The sequence below is a fragment of the Alosa alosa genome, chromosome 9, assembly GCF_017589495.1.
Source record: "Alosa alosa isolate M-15738 ecotype Scorff River chromosome 9, AALO_Geno_1.1, whole genome shotgun sequence".
NCBI lineage: Eukaryota > Metazoa > Chordata > Actinopteri > Clupeiformes > Clupeidae > Alosa > Alosa alosa.
The window spans coordinates 1088859-1103839 of NC_063197.1; the positions used below are offsets into that span (position 1 = coordinate 1088859).

The window sequence follows — 14981 nt, forward strand, 5'->3', positions numbered from 1 at the left end:
CATACTTTACATTGATAAATCAACTTTGCACAGACACTTTGGACATTGTCGCATCAACACTGTATGAGTAGCATACACTTTTCCTATAAAACGTTATGGTTACAACATGGCCATGGAATTTGCTGACTTTGCTGAAACAAGAGCCTTACAAATGTAAGGAGCTGTGCTCTTAAAGGCAAGCTGAGCATACACATTGCATTCCCTTGTCAATCTGGAATTTGTCAAATGATACAATTTGTTTGAACCTTGAGTCCATTTATCCACTTTTTAAATAATATTAACATGTGAAAAATATTGTTTCTGTATGGTTGCACACCATATTTATGATGTAATTCTCAGAGTGTAGAGTGGAATTCTCATCAAATTCAATTAGATCAGTTACAAACAATAAAATATAGACCTAAATGAAGATTTTAACAACAGTTCTATTTGCGTGTGCACAACTTTTTTTTTTCCATGGTAAGGATGACCTTTGCATGGAATTGCCAAACTATACAAGTCACAACATGTAAATAAGAAAATGTTGGGAGCTATAGGCTAGTTGGTTCTGACTATCTCCATAAACTATGCTAAGCTAGGCTAATGGTGTGTTACTGCACGCACAGAGACAAGGAGGGTATGCATATTATCGTTTCTAACTGGGGTAGACGCCGTATAAGCTAATTTCCCAAAATGTTGGTGTGATCCTTTAAACTTTCTATGCGTATTTATTATTCTGTTTATTGAGCTCTCTTCAGTCTGATGATGGCTGATTAAAGGTGGTGATAAGCCAGAGTGTTGTGGCAATCATATTCAAATGAAGAATATGCAAAATTGTACCCTATCAGTCACTTACAGTACATGTAATGAAAAATTATATTTATGGTAGTGAAACAATCTGCTTCACCTAATGGATTATATGCCACAGAAAGCTTTTTAGCCAGCTCATATATTTCCAGTGGAGCATCAGCTGTTTTGTTACGGCACCTTCTGTTGTCACCCAGTGCAACACTGTTTGTGTTTGTTTGTATCAGTTCAAGGTAACTTTATTCAAGGTAACTTTATTGTCCCTGAGGGGAAATTGTTTGTACAGCCAGCAGACAGACATAAGGACAAGACACAACAATACAGCAAAACATGAAATACCCACAGTACACAAAAATAAATATATAAATACATTTACAACAGTCTTAGCAAATTGTTTAAAATGGAAATGGAAGTCGGGATAAAAGAGTTTCTGAGTCTACTGGACCTGCATCTGGGCATGGAGTACCTAAGGCCTGAGGGAAGTAGCTTGAACTGGCAGGACAAGGGATGGCTTCGATCAACTGCAATGGATTGGGCCTTTGCCACTTTGTTGGTGTAGATGTGGGAGAGAGTGGGAAAGTTGATGCCTGCAACCCTGCTAGATGTCCTGACGATACTCTCTAGTCGGTTTTTGTTTTTTATGGATAGAGAACCAAACCAGCAGATAAAACAGAGGGTTAAAACAGGAATAAAACATTCTCATAAGTGGGGTCAATGTTCAAATGGCTTCGACACCAATGGTGACTGAATGAGCAAAAGTCTGAGAACATGGTGTCAAATCCAATATTTTTGTGTTGAATTGATATGGAATTGATATGGAATAAGCTGTACTGCTCTTGTTCTCAGATGATGTAGGCTACTTGGTAAACCCAGTGATGCGACAAGAAGAATGCCACCAACAAGGAGATCCACATATTGAACACTGGTCCTCTGCTACTCTAAGAATTCTGTCCTCGATGCCGAGCCGCACAATTGGTCAGTGTCCTTTGTCTTTATCTGCATGTTTTATTTTGTTGTTGATTCGATGTTTTGATGTCAATAGTGCAGTGGAGAGAGAAAGCAAGTAAGTGGGAGAGAGACATGGGGTGGGATCAGGAAATGACCACAGGCTGGAATGGAACTGTTTGAATTGCTGCTCTAAATACTTAAGACAGGTGATTTTTAGCATAGGATGCACTGAATTGTTATTTTTTTTATTTTTTTATTATTATACCTTTATTTAACCATGGAAGAAAATCCCATTGAGATAGGTATCTCATCTACAAGTGAGCCCTGGCCAAGGTAGCAGCACACAGTGCACATAATAGAGACAGACAAAGTAAGAATAAGTACATAAACAACAGTCACAACACACACACACACACACACACAACAATAAAACAAAATGTTTTATCTAAAAGTTAAGAATTGGTGCAGACAGTTTGGAATGTTTTGTTGAGATATGACTTAAATTCATTGATTGACATAAATACAGTAAGTTTCAATGATCTTTGAATCTCATTCCAAGCAGTTGGTGCACTATAAATAAAAGCCAGACTCTGTCTTCATTGAGGAAACTTTTAAAAGAATATATCTACTTGAACGCAGATTATACCCTTGACTATTGACAGTTAAAAGACTAGTCATATACAAATGAAGCTGGCCAACTCTGGCCTTGTACACAAGTATAAGCCAATGCTTGTACCTTCTTAAGTGAAGTGGGGGGCCAACCTACCCTTTCGTACAGTGCACAGTGATGAGTGAAGTAATTTGTACGAGTTATGAATCTTAGAGCAGAGTGATAAACAGAATCTAATGATTGTAAAAGAACCTTAGTGGTATTTCTGTAAAAAAAAAATCTCCTTAATCTAAGACAGGTAAGAAGGTAGCTTCCACCAACTTTCTCTTGGCTGATTGTGAAAAAAAGGCACTATTCTGAAAATAAAACCCCAGCTTTAGCCTTAAAGCAACACCAAAGAGTTTTTTGTACCTTAAAATAATGTTTCCAAAATTGTTTCAGTGGTTCATCAACTCGTAACAGGGTGAACGGCACCATTTGCATTCGCTTCGTGGCCCTCTATCGGCTATAACCGCACTATGTACGTTTGCCGGATCGGGTAGCGGATCTGAAGTTCGATGGAATGAGACATGAGAAACTACAAATTTGCCTTGCATCTGATGTCGCAATACATCGTACTTTCATAAAATCATGCAACATATTCTACCTTGTCTGTGGACATTGTTATTTGCAAAGCCGGTGCTGGATAAACAAATAGTGCGTGCGACAGAGGAAAAGTTCTTTGGTGTTGCTTGAACTTATAAATAATAATAATAACTAGAAAATATAATTCCAGGGAATTACCATTGCATGTAAATGTAAAAACTGTTGTGTATAACATTACTTACAGTATGATTATTCAGATTACATACACTTACAGTATTTTTGAAAACCACTTACTTGGTTAGATGTTAGCTTAGAGTATATGACAGTCAGTACAAATAAATTGTCAATTCAATATTGATAAACAATTCTTTGTTTTAATACACGACTGCAGAAACAGCAGAATGATACTCAGAACACACTAATGAACACTTAACAACCAATGCAAGCTTGAAGTCAAAAAAGTTGTTGAAACCAATTTTAAAGTTAACCAATAATGATAAGGGAGAAACCAGATGTCTGAATTTGCATTCTTACAGAACTTGATGATGCCAATCATATTATCCTAAGACAGATCTATTTATCAGTTTTAATTCTGAACTGGCAGCGACAGCTAGAGGCCTCAGTTAATGATAATAGGTCAAATGTGATGGTGATATATACTGAAGAATAAAAGATTCAGCCCTTCAGATGATCCATTTTAGACAGAACTTAGGTTAGAATCGTAATGTTCACACAGCACAGCTCAGGTCTAAAAACAGAGGACTAATAGCACAGCTAAGTTTCACAGATGTTACAGTACAGGTATGATTCAAAGGGATGAATGGTTGACAAATATGATTCACAAGTATACAAGTTCCATATAGTTAGTATAGTCCTCACATAGTGCTGGGCGGTATGACCAAAAATGTATATCACAGTATTTTTCTAAATTCTTACGGTTTCATGGTATATGACGGTATTTTTTTTTCCCATGCATAATCAGATGTTCACAGCATTTTCTAAAGGTTGAGAGAGGAATTGCTGCAGTACATTGACTAAGGATGGTCTATTTTACTGTCATGTGGTAATGCAGTTTTCCATGGCCCCAGAAAATGATGCTGTTTACAGAGCCACTCATGATTCTAATGAAGAATCTAATCAGAATGCAAAGACAATTTTACTGTGCAAATTTCACAAACATCTTGTAGCCTATAAAACCAATACAAAAAGTAGTGCAACTTTATACTTTTTTGAAAATTATACAATTTTAAATGAAACCTCTCTGCTAATATGCTTACTCTGTCAAATAGGCCTATCAGAAACATGCCTTATTGTTATTGTGTGGTAACATGACGTTAGTGGTAGGCTAACGTTAACTTCATGTGGATGTCTTGTTAGCTTGCCATGAGCTTTGGTTCGGTTGGCTAAACATTAACAAAAAAGTTCGTTTTGGTGCACTGATGACAGTCAGGATCATTTCTAACTAGCCAGCTAGTATTGCTCAGTGCATGTCTATAACATGCTTTACTTGCTACCTGGATAATTTCAGCGAATATTCTTAAGGTGAGATGAATGATAAGCTCATTAAACTTCACTGTGTTCGATGGGTTGCTAACTAACGACATCACCTACTAGCCAGCTAGCTACAGCTGAATTTTCGTGACGGTAAATCCCTTTCAATGCAGTATCCCTTAACGTTTTTCCTTAACTAAAGAAACAATTTAAGGTATTCTGTGCAACACCCTTACATAAACCTCTTATCTAAGGAGAAATTAAGGGTCATACTTCAGGTGTTTTGTGTTTACCCTCACTATGCCTCGCAGTGGCATCATGCGTGCGTGTGAAAAAAGTCCCGTCTGAAACACTGTCACGCGGCGCAGCGTTCCAAACGTTGTGTAATCAAATACACCGGTATGGCGGTATATTAAAAATTCATATCATAACGAAAATATACACCAGTATACGGTGTGAACCGGTATTCTCCTTTCCCCCACAATGCATTGCATTACGTCACCTTGGGGAGGCTACAGACCAAAGCCTACCTTGAGACCCTTGAGAGTAACGAGAGAGGAGTAAAGAGAGACAAGTAAGGGATTGTTCAGCAGTAGATAGCGCAGATTATAGATAAATAGATAGTCTATAGATAGCCTATGTATATAGACAGGTAGATAGATAGATAGCTAGATAGATCATATCATATGCTGGTCACGGGGGGAGCTCCTCGACCAGCGGCCAAAATGCACTCGCTTCCCTAGTTACTGCAGCTCTCCACCACAGTTTCCATCGGGACGGCACAGCCCACACAAGCACCTGCAAAACTGCGACTTGCCCATATTATCTCCCTCTTTGGTAAGCCGTACCCTGACGATGTCAATGGCAATCAATCACAAGCAGTAGTTATCGAAAATATTCATGCTGAAGACACGACCAGCCTAATCGTCGGCGGCTAGAAGCTAAGTTTGCAACAACAGGGGTGGCTCACAGGTGGGACTGGAAAGTTAGCCCATAGCTAGCTATCATGATGCTTTATATTCTGATCTTCTGACTAAGTTAGCCTACTTATCTGAACTAACGACATGATCACTATCACTAGATATAAAGAAAATTTTGACTTTCACTCGGTGCTGTTCACTGACAGTAACAAAAAAAGTGTTGTAAAGTTAACGTTATAAGCATAATGCATTGAACTGAATATGTGCATTATGTAGCCTCATAACCAGGCCTCTCAAATTCAGAAAATTGCATTAAACTAAAACCGGAAGACATTGTTATATTTCTTAGACCATAGAGTCATTGTCATATAAATGCTGTAGCGAAATTCGAAGTCTAAATATACAAACTTTATGTTGAAAGTGTAACCGCGACCGTTTCCCATAGGAATGAATATAAAACATACCCTCCAAAACGAGACCTCCCGAAATTCAGAAAAAATTACTAAATTGATATCAGGCACCGTTATTACCATTGGTAGATCATAGGGTAGCTGTGACGAAATTCGAAGTGTAAATATACAAATTTTATGTTGACAGCGTAACCGCGATGTCCATTGAAATGAATGAAGCGCAGATCATGTAGTCCCCAAAGTGACGTCATTACTGAATTGTGTAAAAAAAACCCGCTAATGCTAAAAACAACAAAAACTGGCATTTAACACCATTTGGAGACATTTTTAAAAATGATATACATATATTGAGTGCTTTATGTACCCATTAATCAACAGTGGTGGTTAACCTTCAACACAGTCTTTAAACAGCTTGCTAGGTCTGTGAGCAACATTTTTTCCTACAGATTACGATGTACTACAACTGGAAAGCTTGATTCACGTGCCAGGCTACACTTTAATTTATAGACCAGAACAATGCAGAAATGAGTAAGCCAAGTAAACATACTATTGTAGCGCATGTTGACAACACAAACGGTACAGCTCAACTTCTGTAGTGTGTTTTAACAAGACTTTAGTGATATGGTCCATTTCCTAGCAGTAGCCTATTCATGGCTTTCATAAGGTCCCTTTCCACAGGAGTATTAATGAAGCACCAATGCATTCATAACCTAGGTGCTTGATTGTACACCTGTGGAAAGGGACCTGACAAAACAATAGACGAACGATAGCATACCATGATAGTGTTTACTTAGGCTACCGTAAAACTTCAAATAATCGCCGAGTCCCTAAGAGACGCCTGTCTCTTTTAAACGCCTGGCGTGGCTACAGGTTTGGGTTAAAGGCCGGTCTCCAGTAGAGGCCTGGTCTGTTTTTTTAGTTTCGGGTTGTATTTAATCTTCTAAAACCCGCCAGATCGTCTGTTTAAAGATTCGCAATGACACGAAACCGTTACAGAAAGGAGGTTACAGCAGTGTGAATTAGATGTTGCACGTCGTTACAAGCCGTCGCAAAGCATTCACATGTCTGGTCACAGTTGCAAGGTTTTAGAATGTTGCATGAAGTTGCTGCTCATCTCGTTTAGCGAAATCTTGGGTGTGATTTGGGCTTAAGTATGTATGAGACTGGCGCGATGTTATGATTTAGATGGCATTAAAAGACTGCGGTGGGGAAAAAGCTAGAGTTCCAAATTGTATAACTTTTTTTCCAATATGAACTATGTCTATATGTCCGACTTCGTCATCGTTCAATTCATCCCTTGTGTTTAAAATTTGCGGATAGGCCGATGGTAAGCTTGTTTTTATGCTGGCAACAAAATCAGAACGTTTCGCGAACGTTATTCTTTATTCTAAATGCCATGGCGATAAAGAGAAAGAAGTCAGAAAAGGAATTTACCTTAGACTAGGCTATATCAGAGCCCGCCTCACGGACATTCTCTGGCTATATAACCTACTGAAATAGGTTAATGATGTAAAGTCAAGTGCGCTTCTATGGGACTGCTGTGTGCGCGCACAGTTTTTATTGATGAGTCGGAGTGGCAAATGCTGCGCATAGTTGCAGTGGAATGTGGCTGCCCAGGGCATTATAAAACTTCTCACTCTTAGACCTACTCATACACGGCGGTGAAATGGCGTATTTAGCTGTCTAAATTCGAATCATATGCTGGGGGAGAAATCGTCGGACATCCATGATTATTTTGTTATTGTCACGAATCGTCCAGGACCTTCCAGATCCTGAGCCAGGTTTTCCTGTACCTACCTGGCTGGCGGCACTTTTAGGTGCTCCATTCCCAGGTCGTTAACTCCATGCCATGTTTTGCTGCTGACCTACTGCATCTCCTGTCTCCCTGCTCTGCTGCTCAGCACACCTGTGTCTGATTACTTAATCAGGCACAGTATTTAGGCTGGGCTCTTGGAATCCTTCAGTGCAGAGTTATCTTGCCATGTCATCTGGATGTTACTGCTGCTATGCTACTCTTTCCCTGTGGAAATACGTTTTGACCTTTTTGGACTGAACTTTGTTACTGAACTTTGGACTGATCTCTGGACTGATCTCTGACCACGATTTTGGATTACTGTTTTTGGATTGTTTGCCCTGGACCTTGTGTGTTGTGCTCACTCATTGACTTTCAATTGTGCTCTGCCATGGCCTGCTGTTGCTTGAAGCGGTTCTTGTTTTTCACTGAACATTAAATTACAGTTTAACCCGTTACCATTTTTGCTTGTGTCCTACTTTGGGGTCCAACCAGTACCTCTGGCCTACTGGCCGTAACAGAATAACTCCGCCACCATGGACCCAACGGACCAATCAGACATGGATTTTGTCAAGACTGCTATAGAGAAACAAGGTTCTTTCCTGAGTTACCATCAACAGGAGCTTACTCAGATCCGCCAAGGCCTCGCCACGTTTGAGCAGACGTTTTTTGGTCTTACTGCCCAGATCCAGACTCTCCAACAACCCCCAACTACGGATCCCATTGTCTCTGAAGTTGAGCCCATGCAGATTGGGAGAACCCATATAACTGCAGAGGAGAGGAAGCGCCGCATTGAGACCAATTCCTGCTTTGATTGCGGCAAGTCTGGACATTTTTGTCTCTCACTGTCCTTTAAAAGGAACAGCCCACCAGTAGTTGTGGGACTGCAGGTGGGCATGCTTGGACAGTCTTCCCCCTCAGAAAGAGCTATTTTTCCAGTTGGATTGCTTATTCATAATATGCTTCACTCTGTTCAAGCACTCATTGATTCAGGGGCAAATCAGAACTTTATTTGTACGGCTATGGCTGATAGAATGGGAATTAAGTTACGCAGACTAGATTCTCCACTAGCAGCAAGAGCATTGAATGGTGCCAGACTCCCCCCAGTCACTCATGTCACTGAGCCTGTTATTTTAAAAGTTTCTGGGAATCATGTTGAGTCAATTACTTTTTTTTCTATGGACAACTCTCATGTTTCACTGGTATTCGTCCCTCATCTTCCCCAGCTGGGGCTGGAGTTTTTTTTGTTGCTAAGAAGGATAAGAGCCTCCGTCCCTGCATTGATTATAGAGGTTTAAACGACATCACCGTCAAGAATCGATACCCTTTGCCTCTGACGTCCACAGCCTTTGAACTCCTGCAAGGGGCACAAGTGTTCTCCAAGCTTGATCTCCGCAACGCCTATCATTTGGTCAGGATCAGACAGGGAGACGAATGGAAGACTGCATTCAATACACCCAGTGGTCACTACGAATACCTTGTCCTTCCATTTGGGTTAACCAATGCGCCTGCTGTGTTTCAAGCCTTAGTTAATGATGTTTTGAGAGACCTTATCAATAAGTTTGTTTTTGTATTTCTTGATGATATTTAGATTTTTTCACCCTGTGCAGAGTCACACCGTTCCCATGTCAGAGAGGTGTTGCAACGTCTCCTCCAAAATCAGTTGTTTGTCAAGGCTGAGAAATGCGACTTCCATACAGAAGAGACATGGGGTTTGTCATCTCTCCTGGTGTGGTCAAGATGGATCCAGGGAAAGTAAAGGCAGTCTCTGACTGGTCTACTCCTCCCTCTCGCCGGGATTTACAGCGCTTCCTTGGCTTTGCCAATTTTTATAGGAAGTTTATTCAGAACTATAGTTCTGTTGTGGCTCCACTCACGGCACTCACGTCCACCAAGCGTCCATTTCTCTGGAACAAGGAGGCTGAATGTGCCTTTTCCATTTTGAAGACCAGGTTTTCCACTGCCCCAGTCCTGATCATCCCTGATCCTTCTGCCCAGTTTGTCCTGGAGGTGGATGCCTATGATTCAGGGGTGGGGGCTGTGCTGTCACAGAGATTGTCCAACGATAACCGGATGCATCCTTGTGCTTATTTTTCTCGTAAATTAACACCTGCTGAGCAGAATTATGGCATTGGCGATCGAGAGCTACTAGCGGTCAAACTCTCTTTTGATGAGTGGAGGCACTGGCTAGAGGGCACAGAGAAGCCATTTATTGTGTGGACAGATCATAAAAATCTAGAGTATTTAAGGTCTGCGAAGAGGCTCAACTCGCGTCAGGCCAGGTGGTCTCTATTTTTCTCCCGCTTCAACTTTGTTCTCTCCTACAGACCAGGCTCCAATTACGTTAAGCCTGATGCCCTGTCCCGACAGTTTGCTCCTGATTCCCCACTGGACCAGGCTGAGACTATTCTCCCTCCTCACTGCCTAGTGGCTTCAGCTCGGCTGGATATAGAGACCATAGTTCAGCGGTCTATCGCTCAGGATCCAGGACCAGGTAACGGACCCCCTAACTGCCTGTTTGTGCCTCTTTGTGTCCGATCACAGGTGCTAGAATGGGGACACAGTTCCTTGTTAGCTTGTCATCCTGGGACCACTCGAACTCTCTCAGTGCTCAAGCAGCACTTTTGGTGGCCGTCCATGCAACGGGATGTCCGAGCATTTGTGGCAGCCTGCAACATCTGTTCCAGATGCAAGACAAGCACTAGACCCCCTGCTGGCCTACTACGACCGCTGCCTGTGCCTCACCGACCGTGGTCCCATGTTGCAATTGACTTTGTCACAGGACTTCCAGTCTCTAAGGGTAATTCTTGTATCCTCACCATTGTTGGCCGGTTCTCCAAGACTGCTCACTTTGTCCCTCTTCCCAAGCTCCCGTCTGCTAAGGAGACAGCAATGTTAATGGTGCAACATGTTTTTAGGATTCATGGATTACCTGTTGATATTGTATGGGATAGGGGTCCTCAGTTTTCCGCACATTTTTGGAGGGATTTCTGTAAACTTATTGGGGCTAGACCCAGATCGGCGGATCGGCGCCGGACTCCTGCTCCTGTCTACCAGCCCGGTCAAAGAGTAATGCTTAGTACAGCAAACCTACCCCTTCAAGTTACGTCACGTAAGCTGGCTCCCAGGTTTGTGGGTCCTTTCACTATTTCTAAAATCATAAATCCTAACACTGTTCGGTTATGTCTGCCCCGGTCCATGAGACGTGTTCACCCATCTTTCCATGTGTCCCAGTTACGACCCCTTGTCTCCAGCCCTCTTTCTCCTCCCACCAAGGCTCCACCAGCACCTAAAATCATCAATGGTGGTGAGACCTTTACAGTTAAGGAGCTGCTGCGGGTCCGTCGACGGGGTCGTGGCCTACAGTACCTAGTAGACTGGAAAGGGTATGGACCAGAGAAGAGAAGCTGGGTTCCATCTCGCTTCATCTTGGATTCAACCATGATCAAGGATTTTCATCGTCGAAACCCAGAGGCCCTGTCTAGAACGCCTGGAGGCGTCCGTAGGAGGGGGGGGTACTGTCACGAATCGTCCAGGACCTTCCAGATCCTGAGCCAGGTTTTACTGTACCTACCTGGCTGGTGGCACTTTTAGGTGCTCCATTCCCAGGTGGTCAACTCCATGCCATGTTTTGCTGCTGACCTACTGCATCTCCTGTCTCCCTGCTCTGCTGCTCAGCACACCTGTGTCTGATTACTTAATCCGGCACAGTATTTAGGCTGGGCTCTTGAAATCCTTCAGTGCGGAGTTATCTTGCTATGTCATCTGGATGTTACTGCTGCTATGCTACTCTTTCCCTGTGGAAATACGTTTTGACCATTTTGGACTGAACTTTGTTACTGAACTTTGGACTGATCTCTGACCACGATTTTGGATTACTGTTTTTGGATTGTTTGCCCTGGACCTTGTGTGTTGTGCTCACTCATTGACTTTCAATTGTGCTCTGCCATTGCCTGCTGTTGCTTGAAGCGGTTCTTGTTTTTCACTGAACATTAAATTACAGTTTAACCCGTTACCATTTTTGCTTGTGTCCTACTTTGGGGTCCAACCAGTACCTCTGGCCTACTGGCCGTAACAGTTATTCAGCACCCCTGGTCAAAAATATGTTCCCGCGAGCCTGGAATTCAGGCTATGATTTGAATGTAGACTGTTGTTAAATTTGGCAAATACAAAACGGGAGAAACAATATGGTTCATGCTCTCTCATGCTGTTTCATTTGTGCCAAAAATGAGGGAGAATGAAACATTAAGCATGTTCCACTTTTGCATAAATAATTCCTGAACAGTTTTGGTCAGGGCTGATAATGCAACTGTATTTGACAAAGGACCGATACAGGCTATTTGCTAGTGACAAAATATGAGCTCTCAGTGTGATACGATCTCTTTGTAGATTACGTTTAATTAAAACGTGTTTCATCTGTTCTGGCTATCCCCGCTATTTGGATCTCACTCAATGAACAACATCTCAACATTAAATGAATTATGATCCGTAATTGTCATCAGATAGCCTAGTCATGTAGGTAGACATTCAGTGTGTTTGAAATAGGCCTAATTAATTCGATAATATTTTCCATCTTTGCAGAGGAAAAGTTTTGTGTAAAGGGAATTAAAGGCCTGTCTCATATAGACGCCTGTCTCTAATACTAGCCGGTGCAGTTTGGCGATTTGGGAAAATAAAAGCCCGGGCTATTATTTGGAGTTTTACGGTACTTAAAATCAGGAGCGTAGAAGGAAAACGTAGCCTGGCCTATTTGATACACAAACAAGCGGTGTACAACGTTAAAAATTTGGTAAAATAAAAACGGTAACATATTTGTTAGCTTTAACTAAATGTGAACGGTAGAAGCTATAACGTTATGATCATCAACAATGAGTAACGTTATTCATGCCATGAATCAAACACATGATGGGTTTCATCAGGTCCCTTCACACAGTATAGCCTAATCAAGCACCATGTAGTCTGCATTCATAATCTATCCTAGGTGCTTGATTTTATAAACCTGTGGAAATTGACCTGATGTTGAATAGAACCAGAGCCATTAGTAGGCCTATCTGTAGGCCTACGTTAACGTTCTAGCAGAGAAGACAGACGGGCTCTGGTTATAGTTAAAACGCTGCTGGTTAGCCTAATAACAATAGTGCGTTACGTTTGATTGTCGTTAGCAATCGAAACCTACAGCTAACCGGTCACTGTAAAGTTGACGACATATTTACGTTGATTAACAGTGGGTTTCCTTAAATAACATCAACGTAGCAAGGTGCTAACGTTAACTATTTCACTAACGTTAACGTGACCTAACGTTATAACGTTAGTTTAGCTATTTGTGACCCATCATTTCATACAACTTAACGTTACATAACATAATATTTGACGACATAAATGACTCCAATACCAAAAACCGGAACACTTACCTTGCCTCTGAATGAGAGTTTTACGAGCAAATAAAGTGACCACGGCACAGCAGGCGAAGACGTTCAGAAGATTCACAGCTCTAGTGGTAGTAGGCCTAGTAGCTCGCGTTCAGCTGTTAACTGTTTTCAGCTGCAGGTCACGTTATAATGCTAAAAGTTGCCGCCACGGCGGTCAATGTTAACTCTATGAGAATTTCTTGCTCTTTTATCATAAATATCTAAAAAAGTATAAAGTTCACAAATGTGAAAAAACATAGAACAAATCTCCGTTACAAGACCTTTGTAGGAGTGGTTGAATGACGTCGAACGGTTCAGTGGTTTTAGAGCCTTTGAACGTCAAATTTGGTCGGAAGAAGAATAACAACTAGAAAATGCAATTCCAGGGAATTACCATTGCATGTAAATGTTAAAAAGCTGCTGTGTATAACATTAAATTACTTACAGTATGATTATTCAGATTACATAGACGTGTCCAGTATTCTTGAAAACCACTTACTTGATTAGATGTTAGCTTAGAGTATATGACAGTCAGTAAAAATAAATTGTTAATTCAATATTGATCAACATTCTTTTTTTAATACAGCAGAATGATACTCATGAATACACTAATGAACACTTAACAACCAATGTAAGCTTGAAGTAAAAAAAATCACAGTTGTGTGTGTGTGTGTGTGTGTGTGTGTATATATATATATATATATATATATATATATATATATATATATATACAGAACTTGATAATGCCAATCATATTATCCTAAGACAGATCTATTTATCAGTGGTAATTCTGAAATGGCAGCAAGAGCTAGAGGTCTCAGTTAATTGTAATAAATAGGTCACTTTTGATGGTGATATAGACTGAAGAACAAGATTCAGCCCTTCAGATGATCAGTTTTAGACAGAACTTAGGTTAGAATCTTAATTTTCACACAGCACAGCTCAGGTTTAAAAACAGAGGTCTAACAACATAGCTAAGTTTCACAGATGTCACAGCACATGATTCAAATGTATGCATGCTTCATATAGTTGTCGGCATAGTCCTCCTGCAACAATATAATACTCAGAATGTCTCAGTGTAGATCTCAGATCTACGTCTATAGTTCAAAGGTATGTGCAGATATGTTGAGATATGGGCACATGTTTTTAGGAATGAATGTAAGTGTTAATGTCAGCGATGTATGGTTGGCAGGATGTGCACACAGACAGGCACACACAAAATGTAATACACGGTCACCACCACACTGGTCTGGCCTGGTCTGGAACCTAAAAGACAAAAGCAAACAAGTTAGTTATACCAAAAACAAGGAATGTGTACAATTGTTCAATACAACTTAGATATTTAAGTGAGATTGTTGCACCATAAATCTGTAATAGTAGTTAAATATACTAGCCTATAGTATTGCAAACAAAGCAACATTTTGTGTTTTATTCATTTCAGTTTAAGGATAGTTGATAGCCAAACAGTTTCAAGTAAACAGCTTAGAACACTTTGTAGGCAAAGGGTGTGTTGTTGCTGTTGATAATCATCAACTGAGTCTTAAGGATGGACCATTCTGATATTATGTATCTTGATAACCAACTACAATAGTTGTCATCCACATTTTTTCTACAGATTACGATGTAGACCTACTGGTAACACTTTACTTGACGGGTGAGTTCATAACACATTCATAGCAGCTGTCATAAACTGCACATAAAGCATTCATGACTGTTTCATGAATCATGACTCAACATTCATACCAAACCTTTCATGAATGTGAAAGACGGAACGACGACAACTTGTCAAAATAAAAGTCCAACAATCGCAAAGCAGCATTGCCATTTTTGTTCCAAACCTCTTACCTGATCACATCACATCTGAGTCAATGGGCTACTCCGGTGCCAAAAAGACAGAACATGGTCAAGCAAATAATTTTTATTTCATAAAAATGTATTTATTTTATGATGTAACCTTTGCAGATGATTTCTCATCTTTTGCTACTGGGAATGTCCAAGCTTTCCAGGTTACACAAATACGGGTCAGCTGAA

At 40.8% G+C, this 14981-nt stretch overlaps 1 protein-coding gene across 5 annotated transcripts in view; it reads left to right on the forward strand.

The window, feature by feature from the left end:
- tmc6b (transmembrane channel-like 6b) overlaps positions 1-14981 on the forward strand; it is an 82610-nt gene that overhangs the window by 18164 nt on the left and 49465 nt on the right. For all 5 annotated transcript variants that reach the window (XR_007194552.1, XM_048252422.1, XM_048252424.1 and 2 more), the window contains exon 4: positions 1633-1761. Coding sequence is in view for 4 of the 5 variants with exons in the window: in XM_048252422.1 (XP_048108379.1) it covers positions 1633-1761 (129 nt within the window). In the remaining variant the exon portion in view is untranslated. The remainder of the gene's footprint in view (positions 1-1632; positions 1762-14981) is intronic.